This window comes from Hypanus sabinus, chromosome 16 (genome assembly GCF_030144855.1).
Source record: "Hypanus sabinus isolate sHypSab1 chromosome 16, sHypSab1.hap1, whole genome shotgun sequence".
Classification (NCBI taxonomy): domain Eukaryota; kingdom Metazoa; phylum Chordata; class Chondrichthyes; order Myliobatiformes; family Dasyatidae; genus Hypanus; species Hypanus sabinus.
This window is the reverse complement of record NC_082721.1, coordinates 61,155,324-61,173,127: the sequence shown is the minus strand read 5'-3', so window position 1 is coordinate 61,173,127 and position 17,804 is coordinate 61,155,324. Positions and strand designations below refer to the sequence as shown.

Genomic DNA, 17,804 nt, shown 5'->3' with positions numbered 1-17,804 from the left:
CTTTGTTTAATCCAGCGACTTGTTGAAACACAATTGAAGCGAGTATTGGTAACTTCTGAAGTCAACAGAGCACCACCCACAAAGAACATAGATATTTGCAAATCTATGTTCATGTCATTCTACAGATGAACAGTAAATAGCAGTTTAAGAAGCTGCATCATTGCTTGGTACAGAAATTGCACTGCAGAAGACAGGAAGACTCAATGTGTAGTGAAAACTGCCCAATGCATCACCAGCACCAGCCTACCCACTATCAAGGACATACACAAAAAGACGTCAGAAGACGACCAGTAATATCATGTAGGATCCCACACACCCTGCTCAAGACTGTTTGCCTCACTCCCATCAGAGAGAAGGCTATGTAGCATCCAGGCCAGGACCCCTAGACTCAAAAACAGTTACTTTCCTTCCAGCAACAAGACTGATCAACACCTCCACTACTTTTATTACTTCCTATCAGTTACCTTATGTATAGCCTAGTTTTACTTTATGGACATACAATCAATGTATACAAGCTATCTTACACACACATATATTGTTTTTTTAAAAAATATTATTGTGTTCTCATCTTATGTTTTTTTTGCTATGCATCAGATCTGAAAAAGGAATTATTGCATTCTTGCACTTGTGGACAGAAAATGACATTTATCAATCTTGATATTAGAGACTTTCTGTAACGTATTTGTTCAGCACACCTACCCTCTTTAGCAGAATTAAGGCTCACTCCACTAGTTTTGCTCAATGCATTACTTGCTAAGTTGCCATTGGTCTCTATGAATGCTTATTGGCTAACATATGTTTCACATATTAAGCAATTCAAAGTGGCCTCTTATCACCCAACCATGTGTTAAAATAACCGGTGAATGTAGTATTGTGCAAGGCAGGTTTACTTCTTCAGACATCAAGGATGGGCTGGAAAGAGAGCCATTTTACTTTTGCTAACATGAAGAGAAGGTACAATTGAATTGGATACTCAATCATAAATAATCTAATGTTATTATGTTAGGACATTAATAACACTAGATACAATATGATGAAATGTTTCTCCAAAAACACTGGCAGATATTTCTTCCCTTCCATGCAAAAGAACAAGATGCCCGACTGTAGAATAAAATCAGGCCCACTGGGTATTTTCTTCTCAGTCACCCTGTTCTTTGGAGTTTCTTCTTGCCCATCAAAAGCTGTTTATTCCATTGGCAAGCAATCCCATTGGACCATGCAGATGACTTATTAAACCAGTCAACTTGCATATGCCAGCAGATCAGAGTTAGCAAGCAAGAAGCCTGCTTCAGGCAGTGAGAAATCTCAGAGCTTGTATTAGATCAGTTTGTTGGGAAGCTGCCCAATTTACAGACTACCTGAAGCAATCTTAAAATTTTATGAAAGTAAGATCTAAAATGATACACAATTTGTTTTAAAACTCCCATGATTAAACAAGAAGTCTGTCACATTCTCTCCCAAGTGATGACAAACCAGTGGACTTACCCAGGGTTTCCCTTGCTTGAAACAGCATAGAACAGTACAATAGAGACAGGCCTTTCAGCCCACAACATTGTGCCAAACCAATTAAATTAGTAATCAATGGCTAACTAAACTAATTTCTTCTGCCTACACAATGATCTATCCCTTTCTTTTCTTCTCATTCATATGCCTGTCTAAACGGCTCTTAAAGTTTGCTAATGTTTCTACCTCTACCCCAGATGAAACATTCCATGCACCCATCACCGTGTATAGCAGTCTTTCTAAATTTAGTTATCCTCTGTTGATGAGGCAGTACAGAAAGACATTTAAAATTTAACACTGTGCTCCAGAGAATTATGTAGAATGCCTTACCAGAAACAGCTGTGCGAATAGAATCCTTCTAAATTTTTTTTTTAAAAAACATAAACTAATTTGAAAAGAAAATCGCAAGTCATGGGGTAGGACCTAGCAGATACAAGTAGGACAAATGTATGTATACCAATCTACAATTAAGGCACTAGAATTCTTTCCAGAATAATTCTTCAAAAAGCACCTTAATGTGTTACAACAAATACAGGTAGTCTGATTTGATGCGAGATTCTCAGGGGCAGAAGGGGTAAACACAGCATCGAAATCAGATGTTCAGTAAATTGAGGGTCAATGGCTCTCAGCACAACCATTGGGGTGCTGTGAAAGAGATTGTAAATCCTCACTTATCCTCTGAGTGAATACCAGGCAAGAAGGCAACACTTAGTTCAGTCAGTCTGGCTGCACACAAAAGCAATTTAGGTGGTCCTGATAGTGCATAAAATTCTCTTCTAATCTCCTTATCCAGCTCCCTTTTGAATACAATTTAATCGGCTTCCAATTTCACCTGGCATGCTTACCTGGATCCAACTACCATTTAAAAGTATTCCTTTTGTCACCTCTAGTTCTTGACCTCGTCATCAATGGGAACAGTTTCACTATTGTTTTTAAATACCTCGGACAGATGCTAAGCAATCTTAATTCCAAGGAGACCCTTGCCTTCTCCACAGGGTTCCTCACACCTCCAATCATTTTAGTAACATCTGCAACTTCTCCAAAATCTTGGACCTATTTCTTGAAGTGTGGTGTCCAGAACTAAGCATAATATCAATGTGCACAAAACATTAACCACTGTCCCATCCACAACAAGGAACCCTTCTCATCCCATTACCCTTACTTTAATTATTTTTTTTTAAATTTCTCTACTACTGTTGAAGTTAAAGGCCAAATGAAAATACAAGCCAAAACAAGAAACTCAAGATCCAATGAAAAAGATTCAGAATCAGATTGCAAACATGTACATTAATTGCATGTTTTGTCTAATAACAAGAGGCACATGAAATTTACTGTCTCCAGTATCCCTGATCACAATACGATGAGTAATGAATTCCAAATTCAAATAATAAATATTGTTCAATGAGCAAAAGGAACAACCTGTTTTGATGGTCTGCAATGTTAGCTTTCCATCATGGAAGGAGACAAAATGAAACTGAAGCAACATACACGCTGGAAGAACTCAGTAAGTCAAATTGCTCTAAAACTAGATTCTAGCACTTACAGTCCAGAAGACATAGGAGCAGAATTAGGCCCTTTGGCCTATAGATCTGCTCTGCCATTCCATCAAGGCTGTTTTATAATCCCATTTCAAACCCATTCTCCTGCTTTCTCCCAATAACCACTGATACCCTTAATAATCAAGAACCCATCAACCTCACATTTTATATACCCAATAACTTGGCCTCCAAAGTCCCCTGCTTCTCCAAATAGAACTGAAGGTCTGGAATGATGAGAGATGCACATATTTTGCTTGGGAATGCAATTGTTCAACCTCTAAATTTCCAATTTGTTACAATGCATGATTTTTTTCCCCCTTGTGTAAGAATTCCAGACTGACTGATATTGAATCAACTCTGTCCATGCCAAAAGTGTTTCCTTTCCTCTCCCCAACAGCTAACCTTTAGTGGTGCCAAAACAGAACTTAACTACATAATACACTAATACTTCACTTAGTACTGACAAAGCATTCCCATAAACTAGAATGCTAATTGAACCAGCTCTAAACAGGGTCATTACGTACCACAATTTCATTGGCTGTGTGCCAATGATGCAATGCACTCTAACAGTGCAAATGTGTACAACACAAATACCTTCAGCAAGCTGGCTTGTGTCCCCTTTCTTTCCAGTCTTGATGACGGCCCTCCGCCCAAAACATTGACTGCTTTTTCCCCTCATAGACAATGTCTGACCTGCTGAGTCCCTCCAGCATTTTGTGAGAGTTGATCTGGACTTCCAGCATCTGCAGAATCATTTGTGCTTAATTTTTGTTTTCTTCCCCCCCACCCACCCCCCCATTAAACCATGCTGGTAAATATTTTCCCCTCTCTAAGGGTACAAGCTCTAGAGGGTAGCGCAAGGGAGGGTACTGTACATTTCTACTAAGGGCTCAAACCCAGAACAAGTTCATTGGAGAGAGAAAAGGAGACATCCAAAACAGCATCTAAGGGAATTTAGATGAACTTTAAGTGAAGTGCTGTTAAATCAGTCAAAATTGTAACTACATAAAGACTGCAAAATTAATTAAAACAACTTATTTACATATCAAGGTTGAAAGAAAATCATTGCACTCAGAAGGCTTTATAAACTGTTCATATTCCACTTTCACGATATAGGTCATTTTTGGAAACCCTTGCGTTCAGTTCACACATCCTTGCAAATGTAACTTGTATACTTCTGTCAAAAATTTTTTTTTGCATCACTGGATAGGCCCAGTAAAATGACATTGCATTTGCAAAAATAAGCTTGTTAAACAAACACCTGCCAATAGTTTCTCAGGGACCTCTTGTATGAATTGTACATAATTACACCCCAAACAAATCAGTTTAAGGAAGCCTGGAGGCCAACAACTCAGACATTGGCACACTGTTACCAAGCAAAGGAAAACTGGATTACTGACTCATCATCTAAATCAGCTTTTGGAACTGCACAAGTTCACCTGTTATGCAACTGCTATAAATGGGTAATTTTTGTGCAAGGATGATGAGGAACTCAATAAAAGTTACATGAATGCCTCAAGGTTGCTTAGACACAAGGATTACTGTCAGGCGAGCTTGGCAAATACAAGGAAGAAATAGAACACATGCAATGTACAATTTTCTCTCACTTTACAGAGGTAGAGTCAGAGAACTACAACACAGATAATGGCCCTTCAGACTATCTAGTCAGTGCCAAATCATTATTCTACAGAGTGCCTTCAACCTGCGGTCCATACCCCTCCCATCTACATACTTCTCCAAAATTCTGAAATCAACCCCACATCCACCGCTTCTGCTGGCAGCTCATTCCACTCTCACCATCTGAGTGAAGATCCCCCTCAGATTCCCCTTAAATATTTCACCTTTCACCCTTAATCCAAGACTGCTGGTTCTAGTCTCACCCTACCTCAGTGGAAAAGCCTGCTTGCATTTAAGTGCTCTTTAAAAATCGCTAAAATCAATCATGTTAATTCATGAGTATTAACCTCTGATAGAGTACTAACTGGGTAATTAGGGTACTAATACTTCCCATCTCCAAAGATCAAATTACCCATCGTAAACTGGCTGAACACATACCAGGAGATCCAGCAGTAGTCCTGGCTGAGTTGTTGCATTGGAACTCCTGAAGCAACATCAGCAAACCAGAACTTACTTGCTGATACTTTTCATAAAAGCAGGATGCCCAAAACACACTACCTCAGTAAATACACTACTCTGACAGTAACGTAGTAAATAAGACACCCTATGTACTTGTATGCAACAAGCTCACACTACAAGTAATGTGATGGCCTGTCTATCTGTTCTCTTAAGGAAAACTGTGCAGATTGAAAGGCAGATATTACTCAAATATCTTCCCACTGAACCAGAGGTTCATGACATCAACTTCAGGCCAAACCACATTTAGTCTTAACTTATTGAGAAGCAGTACAGTCCTCATCAGACTAAATTTCTGTACTCTTAGCCTTCGGTAGGACTTCACAGGTTAACATAATGCTTAACAGTGCTGTGCTCAGGATTCATTTCCCACCACTGTCTGCAAGGAGTTTGTATGATCTTCCTGCGAGTTTCCTTCAAGGAGATTGTACACACTCCTTACAGATAGCAGTGGGAATTGAAGCCCGATTTCCTCCCACATTCCAATCACACATGGCTTCCGGTTACGTTGCAGTATAACCTATCCTTGTGCTATATACCCAGCATACCGTTAGACCGAGGCCATTAATGCATTGGACATTTTGACAGACATGTGACAAATAAAGTTAATCTCATTATCTCTAATTTTAAACAAAGACATGAATGCCATTGATTGAACTATGGCTCCCACTTTAGACAATCATTATCAAATGATAGTCCTGCCTAATGAATCAGTACTGGGGCCAACAAGGAAAAAGGAAAGAGTGGGAAAGAATCTAATATGGGAGTGAGAGTGTAACCTGGACCTTAAATCCTTTTACAAAAACAGTCAGCTTTTAGTGCAACCAGGAATAGAGGCCCATTCAATTTTATTTCAAACTGACGATTGTGTCCTAAGCTATCTGAAGTTATTTTATTGTGGGAAAATGCTCTAGTGCCACTGGCTAGGGACCACATGAGCATCACAAAAGGAAGTCCATTACTTAATACATGTTGCTAAAAGCTACTTAATGCCAAGTTAGTAATACAGATCTTGTTAATGGCTCCTTAAAAATTATACCTGCTCTTCAGTCTAGCCCAGTAGCATTTTAGTAGCAACTCAACAACAAAAATATCAAACCACAATAATTTCAAGTAGAGATTTCAAACCCACACCAGTTACAAATCAACAAATGCATTTTCACAATTACAAGTCTCACTGGATCCAAGTCATTCCACATGCATGCTGCTTCAGGAAGCAAGCCCTTCTCCAAACATCCTGAAGGGTATTTCCATTTTCCTGTGCTTCACAAAAGCAGTACCTCCAAGGTCTTAAACTGAGCAGTGGCATTCAGTAGCACCACCATATCATATCACATGCAGAGATCCAAACTGCATAAATGCACCTTCAATTATCCTCTACAGCCACCTGAGGCCCACAAACAGACAACCTCCAGGTAAACATCATACTCGACTCGAGTGATCATACTCTGATCCACATTTAGCAAACCCATCACCAGGCATTTTGATAACATACTCACCTACTTGCAGTACACGTTCTATGGCTCCCGTTTCCAATAACCTCAGCCCTTTGTTGAAAGGAACTTCACCGTCCTTTTCTCCTTCCTGACACTGATAGCTGAGCGATGAGTACATGCAGATTTCCCGTTCATTTCTGGGAAAGGACCAGAAAATAATCCTCCTCTGAACTGGCTCTGGGATTCGAGAAAATCGTTCCTCTACCTAAAAATAAATGTACGCAAAAAAAATTAACCAACTGCACCCTATCATTAGAAATCAGAACAATGACTAGTTCAAGAACCAAACTTAAAAAATAATGTGGTAGGAAAACATTTCCAAAATCTGTTCCAATCTTCTAAGCAATCAATGTGAAATAAAATTCTAATTCCCTGCTTTCAAAAAGTGAAGAAACCACAACATGCAGGGAAACTCAGCACAATAATTACTGGCAACTATTAATTTTATCAGCTCTACTGCTCGCTCAAAGGATTCCTGCAATATCACAAAAACTCCAGTTGTTAATACTAGCTACACTCGCCTGTCAGAAACCACAGTAGTTAATTTTAAGCAGCTTGCTTGTACAAACAACCATTCCATCTCACGAGAGAATAACTAATTCAAAGTAATTTGGAAAACACGAAGACCATCATTTGGCCATTCTTTGCACCCATTATGTATAATTTAACCTGTTGTGGACTCCACCTGAACCACGAATAGAAATGGTAGAGATTTTCTCTTCATTTGCTGGCATTTCATACCCAAGCCTTTTCGCATAATCACCACCACTCAGTCTGGACACATTTCTTTAACTACATGCTTTCTAAACTGAGCACTACCTTGCCTAAATTGAGCATTCTATGTTCTAAAACATAGAATGTTACAGCCAAGTACAATGCTGTGCTGACCTTTCAACCCATAAGATTAGGTAGGATTGAATTGGGGGCAAAGTGCCTATTTTGTGCTGTATCTCTAAACAAAAAGATTGATCTAACCATTCCCTCCTACATAGCCTACCATTTTTCTTTCAAAGTGTATCTAACAGTCTCAAGTATCCACAATGCATCTGTCTCCACCACAAACTTTGCTGCAATGTTCCACGCAACCATCACTCCATTAAAAAATTCAACTGTTCACTTTCATCCAATGAATGATCTTAAGATTCCACTCCTCGTACTAATACCTCAAATAGTTGTCAGAAGTGCAAACTAGCAAAAAAACTTCCTCTAGAACTAAATCTGGCATTAGAAAAAAATCAGATCATGCCAACATTAGAAGGCAAGTTGAAGTATTATCTGTGAACACGGACCACAATAGTTCAAATCTCTCTTTTGACGATCTACAGTCTTAACCCTCTTAGCGAAACAACTTAGAACTTCAGTGAAGGAATTTGATACAACTACATTGGGAAATCATACATTAACAACAGTCTAAGTAGTGGACTGCTGCCAAACAGACCATGAAACATTACATTTCAATTTATACAGTCATGCAATTTTCTCAATGTGTCACCTCGAATAAGCTCCCCACTCTGACCATCAGTGATATCACTGGAGCTTAACATTCTCTGCATTTGCAAACATGAACTGATCTGTTCTCACCACAGCTGAAGTACTCACCATGATTCCCCACCAATGTTCCAAAACAGCAAGATTTTAAATGAAAGGAAACTATACCTTGTTAATGTCAAAAAAGTGCAATTTACACCTTGTTAAAATTTCAAGTGGTAAATGCTCTAGCAAGACAACTTAAACATTACGCTAAAATAACCTGCAGTGAAAGGGAATACAGGGTGGATTAAAACAACAATCACCTTATTTCTGCTTGTGAATTTCTGGCAACCCCTATGATGGGCACAACCCTTAATTTTCTTGATGTCTCCCATTACTCTTAAGTATCAGCCATGGCTCAGTTTGTCATAAAACCATAAACAGAATTCAGCCATTCCACCCATCAAGCCTATTCCACCCTTCGATCATGGCTGATTTATTTTTCCTCTCAACCCCACTCTTCTCCCCACAACCTTGGAACCCCTTACCAATCAAGAAGCTATTAACCTCTACTTTAATACTTGCACCCAGTCACAAGGTTTAGAGAGTGTGGTTCAAGGCCAACTCAGAAGGTTTTAGCACCAAAGCGATGTCCACACTTCAGCATAAAACAGGGCAAGGACTCTACAGACAGACCAGTTGTTAACATAGGGACACCTCTTTGGAAGAATGTCTTGGTAGCCTAGCCAAAATCTGTACCCCAGTTAATGTCACAGAGATGTTTTGGTAAGAGGCACATTACCATCTGAAGAAGTTTACTGTGTGCAAACTGACTGCTGCATTTTCCACCCTGCTACATACCGCATTGGATTTGATGAATGAGACAAGCATGCTAACCAACCCGTGTCTGCCAGTCCCATCCCACATATAGCACACAGTCAGCAACACGACAAGAAACCATAAACCATGCTGTTTTTCTTGGAAATGTCTGCTTTGAAGTGGAAAAGCTTTGTTATGGTTTTTGTTCTTAGCTGCTGCAGCTTCAATAGCCTTCAAACAGAGTGTCCAGTTGTGGGATTGGTACATCCAGGGAAGGAGATGGCTGAAGGAGAAGAACGGCTGATTGTATTTTTATTTTCATGCCCACTCAATTGCACAGTTAACCCACTTTATGCAGCACTGTTTGTTTTTAGATACTTAAATACATGAAGCAGAGTGTACACCATACGGTGACCGAAAACATCCATCCTTTACTCCACACTGTCCCAACAAACAATAACAGACAGGACCCTCTTGAAGCACGTCTTCTTCCCTTCCCCCAAAACACAGGGGAAACAAGTAATTTACTATAATGAAACAAATATAGCATGGTAACAAGTCCTTCTGAGCCAATGATCCCACAGCATCCTATTAGATAGGTGTAACCCAGACTTTTTGGACTGTGGAAGGAAACCAGAGCACCAGAGGAGCCCATGCAGTCACAGGGAGAACATACAAACTCCTTATAAACAGCAGTAGGAATTGAACACAAGTCGCTGACACTGTAATAGTATTACACTAACTATCATGCCTCAGATTACTTTCTAGATTAGTAATTTTGACTGAGATTGAAATTACAGTGCATACAGAACCAAAACATAGTTGGACTGATGTGTCATAATTTATTACCAGTGTGGCTCAACACAAATTTATCAGTGTGACTAAACAAGAGGATATTCCCACCAAAAATCGGAGCCCTTTATCCGATCATTTTAAAAGATCCACTACGGGAACTGACAAACAGCAAAAAGGTCCAGACCATTATTTCAGCAGAAGGCAGAAATTATGTGGTCTCCACCTCTTTTACACCATAAATTAATGTTTAAATATCTAACACAAACCTCAGGCAATAGTCCTTGCTTTAATCATAGTCTGAATCATGACTATCCTGAGCAACTTTCAGACCCTCTCTATGGGGCAAATATTCACACCCACACCCTGGGGGAGATTAAATGGGAAAAAGAGGGGGTGGGTAAAAATAGTCAGATGGAAACAAAAAAATATCACTCCCACCCTTGCTGACACACACACCTCTTGAATATAGTTCCTGTGGAAACAATACTAGTCTTCACAGACAAACCTGTACCGCCTTGCAGGCAGACAAGAAACTCATATTCCATCAACAAGAAACTACACACGTACCAGACTCGGTAGAGTCAAACACATTTCGGAACAAACTAAAATCAACTAATTTTCCATCAATGGCTTCCTGAAAACAAAAAGGTCCTTTTCTTCAAGTTACATTCACAGTTCGTATAAACAAACTTGCACAAGACTGGTAAAACAATTTTATTAGTCAGTTAATTATATTTTTGTTGCTTCTTTACAAGAAGCCCTTTTGTTGCCCTTCCTTTCCTCAAACTACGATCTTCATTATTTGGAAAGGGCACTGGTGCAAACGATGTCAATACAAAAAAAACGGTCAATTAAAAGTAGTTTGCTAAACTGGTTTGCAGTAATTTACGGCGAAATAACAGTACCGGTTGGTTTTTGTTCTCTGTTGAACCACAGAACAAAGATTATAAAATACCAAAGCCGTTTACCAACTCTGAACAACGAAATTAGCTACAAATACCAGTCAGTGCCACAATTACTGTAACCGGTATGAACTGTGGGTGCCAGTCTTTACATTAAGCTGAAGAATACGCAAAAACCTTAAAGGGGAGGGTGGGAGCTAGAAAGAATAGAAAAACTGAAGGAACTGCTCTGTTACGATCATTTAAATAACGATGTGTGGGATTAAAAAAAAAGTGTTTGACAAATCTGTCTGCGTTCCCTTTAAACTCAGTATGTAGTATCTTTCACCATAACACCCCAAGCAATTCACACTCAATTTCTTACCTCCTCTTCAATTTCCTCATCTCCCCAGTCACCGCTCCATTTCCCATTCCCTTCTCCCACCAGATACACATTAATTGAAAGTTGGGGAATTAAAATAAAAGATTTTGGATCACAGTGCAGCGTAACCACCAAAATACATACATTTCAAAATAATGATTTAAAAAGGAGGCTAGTCCGGGCAGAATAAAGTAACTAAAAGCAGCCAGGTTTATTAAAGAAACGAACAATTTCCCCAAGTCTAAGGAGCAAATACATAATAAAAAAAACAAAAGCAGCAATTAACATCACAGGATATAAATCTTCCAAAACAAAGAGGAAAGAAATTTGAGGAGTGAAAATAGAATTGATCGAAGCTTTTTATTTGGTGCGAAAGTTGGGAAGGGGGGGGAGTTGGGCTGGAGCTGCAGAGTGACAGCTCAGGGTTTATTGCCTATTGTTTTCAGCCCCTCTCCACGCCATCCCCCTTGTTTACTGAGGTGATTTATTTTTAATTCCCTTATTTGCAGCGCCCACACTGCTCACCTGCTCGAAGGGCCATTTCTCCGCCACTTTCTTGGCACTGATGTCCAGCAGGGTGTCGGGCCGCTGGAATCTACCGTGGCCCGGCTTTGTCTGGGCCGCTCTCATCGTCGCTGTCGCCCCGCAGTTCCCGAGGCACGGCCGCTTCGCCGGCGGCTCCCCCCGTACGTCCGCCATCGCCGACAACTCCTCTCTCGCAACTGACCGCACGCCGGCTCCCGGCGCTCCTTTTTATACAGCCGGCAGCGCTCCCACCTCCCGCCCGCTGCCATTGGCCCAGAGCCACCGCCTCCTCGTTCCTCATTGCCCCTGGCCCTCGTCGGTCAATGAGCAGCACCCCGCCTCCGCGTCATGAACGTGTCAATCGCCACTTGGCCCGCCCTCTACTTCAACTATTGGATGTCCACGTTTCAATCATATGGAGATTCCCACCCCTCCAGAGCCAGGAAAATTAATAATGTCTATTATTGCAGACTGACTCAAACATGCTTGTCTGGGACAGTCTAGGCTTGGACATTTTAAATGCTTAACAGACAGGATCTGAATCTTCGAATAATCTCTCTGAAAAGTTATCTGAACTAAATAACAGTTGCCAAATTTAATTTAAGACCTAAGATAAAGTGGACTTTAAATATTGGGGATAATGAGGATAAGACCATAAGATACAGCAGCAGCATTAGACCACCCGATCCATCAAGCCCACTACTCCATTCAATCGTGAATCTTTTTTTTACATTCTCATTCTTCCAGCTTCTCCCTGTGATTCTTAAATCTCTTACCAATCAAAAACCTATCAATCCCTGCCTCACGTAACCCAATGATCTGGCAGCCACTGCCCCTCTGTAGCAACAAATTTCACAGATTTGCCACCTTCTAACTGAAGGAGCATCCCTTTATATTGAGGCTGTGCCCTCAGATCCTAGTCTCCTACTAATGGAAACATCCTCTCCATGTTCACTCTCAGAGGTAAAAGGCTAGAGCATGAGATAAATTGCTAGAGGAACCAGCAGCTCAGCAGACGCAAAGGGATGTTCAACATTTTTGTTTACACCCTGCAACAGGACTGCGGTGTTCAAAGGTGCTTACCAATATCAGCAGTCAAATATCAAATGCCATAAGACATAATTAGGCCATTCATCCCATCAAATTTGTTCTGCCAAATCAAGGCTGATTTATTATCCTTCTCCACCCCATTCTCCAGCCTTCTCAGGGATGTTATTCTATTCTGAGGCTGTGCCCTCTGGTCCTAATGGAATGGAATCATCCTCGTCACATCCACTGTATCCAAGTCTTTCATTCCTTACTAGGTTTCAATAAAATCTACCTTTATTTTTCTAAACTCCAGTGGGTATCAAACACTCCTCATACATTAACCGTCGAAGTTTGGTACATTGAAACATTGACAGCCCCTTTGCTCACACAGATGCCAAGTAAGCAGTCAAGAAACAAAGAAACAAAAAAAACTAACTTCAGAAACTGTAAATCTAATATAAAAATATAAAATGTTGGGAAAATTCAGCGGATCAGACTGCTCTTACCCAACTTACCCAAGCAATAAGTCAAGTGGACAAGTGGAAGACAGGAAACTAACAAGAGCAAAATTAACCCAAATTTGTGCCCAAAACAATCTTAGAATCATCAAAAGAGAGCTCAAAGTTTGGGTCACTGATTTTATCTTATCATTTATGTTATAACCTGCTTTTAATATGATTTTTTAAAATCTAGAAGTTTGATAGTATGCTGATAAAAAAAGATTTCAATTTATTTAGACAATTTACAGATCTTTTACCAGCTGATATACTCAATTCTTTCCATTGTCCCTTGCAATTTCTTATAATATGTGCCAAATGAGATTTGCTATGTCACCAACAACTCCGGCAAATTCCTTGCAGAAACTTTGCAGATATACCATAGATGTGATGCAACCTCTCACAACCGAGGTCACAGCTTGCCTGTGATAGAAAGTTCAAACATAATGCATGTGATGTATAAAATACTCTACAGAGGTTGGAGATTAAGAGAAAGATCATTACTGCATATCTCATTCCTCTGTAATTCAAATCATACTGTTTTGTGGGGAACACACATTCCAAAGTAACAGCTTTTGTCTATAAACCATCCCAATAGAAACATAGGGATAGGATGAGTTCATTGAGGCCCTGAAGCCTTTCTGACATTCAGTTAGATCATGGCTTTCCAGTTCAACTGTTCCCACCTCTCTTAGATACTTTTCCCTACTGACAATCTTACACTTTCAGCCGAAAAGGTGAAAACCTTAGCTTCCACAAACTTTTCAGGGTGAAAGTGTCAGGTTTTCATAACCATATATGTGAAAAGATATTTCCTAATTTCATGCCTAAGTAACTCAGCTCAGAAATGGAGATCATGCACCTTTCTCCTGGATTTCCTCATGACAGGAAATAGCTTCTCTATTCTACTGAATCTCTTAATCACTGAACCACTTTGATGAGATCACCTCTCGGTCTCCTAAAAGGAACATAAATCAGTTGTTTTTTTTTATCCTTTTAAGCCTTGATAGCCTTCCCAAGGTTAATATCCTTCCTGCCCAAAAATGAAGATATTTGAGATGGCTTTCTATCACTGGGGTTACTGAAGCTTAACCAAGGCCCTACACACTAAAGCGTTATATTGTAATCTCTGTATTGAAATGGCGCTTAGATAGGACAAGATTTCATGAGTGTTCCTGATTGCCATTAATATCATTTAATGAGATGCACATGGACATCCAAATCCAAACAATGAGAAACCACTGGAGTACTGCATGCAGTTCTGGTCACCACACTATAGAAAGGATGTGATGCATTGGAGAACCTACTTGGGAAGTTCTCCAGGATGTGAACTGGATGTTAGACCACACTTGTAGTATTGTTTTCAGTTCCTGTTGCCCCATTAAAGGAAGGATCAGGAACCGTTAGAGAAGGTGCAGAGGAGATTTATCAGAATGTTGCCTGGATCAGAAAGCATGTTGAATGCTGAGCGAGCTAGAACATTTTTCTTGGGAGTGAAGGAGAATGAGAGGCGACTTGATCGAGATGTACAAGATGGTAAGGGGAAAAGATAGAGTGGATAGCCAGAGACCTTTTCCCAGGGTGAAAATGGCTAATACTAGGAGGCATAATTTTAAGCCGATTGGAGGAAAGTATCGGGGTGGGGATGTCAGAGGTAGGCTTTTTTTAAACACAGAGAGTAGTGAGTACATGAAATGTGCTCCTGGAATAGTAGTAGAGGCTGATACATTAGGCATGTTTAAGATAGGCACACGGATGATAGAAAAATGGATGGCTCTGCTGGAGAAAAGGGTTAGATTAATTTCAGAGTAGGTTAAAATGTCAGCACAATATCGTGGGCTGAAGGTCCCATATATTGTACTGATCTATACTCTTTTATAGTCTATGTTCCATGTTTCCTAAAATAGAGTGCTTCATTTAGGAGGAGAGACTGAGATTACTTTGTCAGAATGGAGGAGACTCGAGGGGGAACCTGACAGGCTGACAGGTGCATATATATATAGATTTAATTTAGAACCTAGAAAGAATCTGAGTCTTTTCGTCCAGAGGATGGTTGGAACCTGGAACAAACTGTCTGAAGGAACACCGTCACAATATTTAAACATTTAGATAACTACTTGAAACCAAATGTGCAGAAGGCTTTAGACCGAGTGCTGGTAAATGGGATTAGATTCATTTAAGATGGCACTAAACTGCAGTCTCCATCAAGATCTGAGGCGGAAGGTCAATGTGTGACAACACTTGCAGGCTGCCCCCAACACATCACGAGGTATGTTGGTTGTTAATGCAAATGACACCTATCACTATAGGCTTTGACGCAGATGTAATAAATAAATCTGAATATGAATACGAATTAGGACAAATGGTTACTTGATGGTTAGCATGCACATAATAGGCCAAAGGGCCTGTTTTTGTACTGTAAAACTCTATGACACTATGATATTCCCTTTAACACACACAAAGTGCTGGAAGTTGGCTAACAAAATGAAAGACTCCCATCCACCCTGTACATTCTCTTCTCCCCTCTTCCATCCGAATCGATGCAGAAGCCTGAAAGCATGTACCTACCATCAGGCTCAAGGACAGCTTCTACCTCAGTGTCATAAGACAACTGAATGGTTCTCTAGGACGATAAGATGGACTTTTGACCTCACAATCTGCCTCGTTGTGATCTTACACTTTATTGTTTACCTGTACCGTACTTTCTCTGTAGCCGTTACACTCTAATCTGCATTCTGTTATTGTTTTACCGTATACTGCCTCAATGCACTGTTGTAATGAATTGATCTGTATGAAGAGTATGTAATATGAGGTTTTCACTGAACTTTGCTACATGTGACAATAATAAACAATTTACCAATTCCATTTCCTGTTCCTTGCCCAGTAAGCTGAAGGTCTCCAGCCATGGGAAAAGAGTGACGAACACATGAGGTCGTCTCTCACACTCAGGAGCTGCCTCACTGCTATTTCCATTTCCAAGCAACAGCATCAGCGCGTGAAAGGCAGACAGCTCTACAAAGACTTCAGATGCAAATTGTGACCACAGTGTTGTCACTTTAAGTCCATCATCCACAGATCTAATTTCCTCTGATGAATGGACATGTAGGTATTTTTTTTATTTATTTGGAACAGAGGAGATTGAAGACAGATTTCACCAAGAAGTAATACAAAAAGATAAAATGTTCCCAAAGAAAAGACTAACTTTTCTTTGATGGTTGCTAACCATGGGACATACTGTGTGTAGATTTAAGGTCATTTTTAGAAAGAGTTCAAGAATTTCTTTACACCCAAAAAGAAGACACACACTCAATGTTTTAGGACCAGCTTCTTCCCCTCTGCCATCAGATTTCTGAAAGGACAATCAACCCATGTACACTATCTTTTTCTCTATCTTTTTACACTACTTCTTTAATTTATTTCTTATTATAACCATATAACCATATAACAATCACAGCACGGAAACAGGCCATCTTGGCCCTCCTAGTCCGTACCGAACCCTTAATCTCACCTAGTCCCACCTACCCGCACTCAGCCCATAACCCTCCACTCCTTTCCTGTCCATATACCTATCCAATTTTACCTTAAATGACACAACTGAACTGGCCTCTACTACTTCTACAGGAAGCTCATTCCACACAGCTATCACTCTTTGAGTAAAGAAATACCCCCTCGTGTTTCCCTTAAACTTCTGCCCCCTAACTCTCAAATCATGTCCTCTAGTTTGGATCTCCAAATTTATAATTTATATTGTAATTTATAGTTTTGTTACGTATTGCATTGCACATATGGTCGGTGATATTAAACCTGATTCTGATTCTGAAGTGAGAGGGAATTAGAGTATGCTGCCTGAAGGAGGTGAGGAAATACAGACACATTTAAAAGTTACTGAATCAGTACCCAAAGAGCTGTAACCCACAGGCTGGAAATCTGAAAGCGGCAAGTGAGATTGGCCTAAAGGGGTATAAGATAGCAAAACAGTTAGTGTAATACTATTACAGCACCAGCAACCTGGGTAAAATTTCCACTGCTACCTGAAAGGAGTTTGTATGTTCTCGCTGTGATTGCGTGGGTTTCCTCCAGGTGCTCGGGCTCCCTCCCACATTCCAAAGACATACAGGTTAGTAAGTTAATTGGTCACAGGATATAATTGGGTGGCACAGGCTTGTTAAGTTGGAATGGCCTGTTACCATGCTGTATTTCCAAATAAAGTAAATAGGTAGACATATGGATCATAGAAAAGTGGAGGGCTATGTAGGTGGGAATGGTTAGATTGAACTTAGATAGGTTTAGGTGCAATGGACTGAATGCCCTCGAGTGAACTTATTTTTATAATTATTTTATACAGCATGGTAACAGGCACTTCCGGCTCAATGGGTCTGTTTCGCTCCAATTATACTCCATATGACCAATTAACCTACTAACCCATACGTCTTTAGAATGCGGGAGGAAACACACATGCTCAGGAGGAGAACATACAAACTCCTTCCCGTCGGCGGTAGAATTGAATCCAGGTTGCTGGCTCTGTAATAGCTTTACACTAACCTCAATACTACTCTGCTGTCCCTTTAGATTAATCTTACTTGCCAGTTTCTGGCTTCCAGCACTTTGAGAACTAATTCGGTAACTGCATCCTCCACCCATTCAAGCAATACCCTCTCACTTTTTGTGCATAAAGCATCTCCTAAACTCTCTTCTAAACCTTTCTAAAAATTACCTTAAATCAAAGCTGCACGGTC

At 40.1% G+C, this 17,804-nt stretch overlaps 1 protein-coding gene across 3 annotated transcripts in view; it reads right to left on the bottom strand.

The window, feature by feature from the left end:
• The window catches only part of LOC132406356 (zinc finger SWIM domain-containing protein 5-like), a 103,138-nt gene extending 91,407 nt beyond the window's left edge, over positions 1-11,731 (bottom strand). For 2 of the 3 annotated variants that reach the window (XM_059991907.1, XM_059991908.1), the window contains exons 1-2: positions 11,543-11,731; positions 6,674-6,875 (exon numbers count right to left, since the gene is read on the bottom strand). In XM_059991907.1, coding sequence (XP_059847890.1) covers positions 6,674-6,875; positions 11,543-11,716 — 376 coding nt within the window. In that variant the 5' untranslated portion in view covers positions 11,717-11,731. Of the gene's footprint in view, positions 1-6,673; positions 6,876-11,542 lie in introns of those variants that run through there. The other variant, XM_059991909.1, reaches the window with a different exon arrangement.
• Between the last annotated feature and the right edge of the window lie 6,073 nt (positions 11,732-17,804).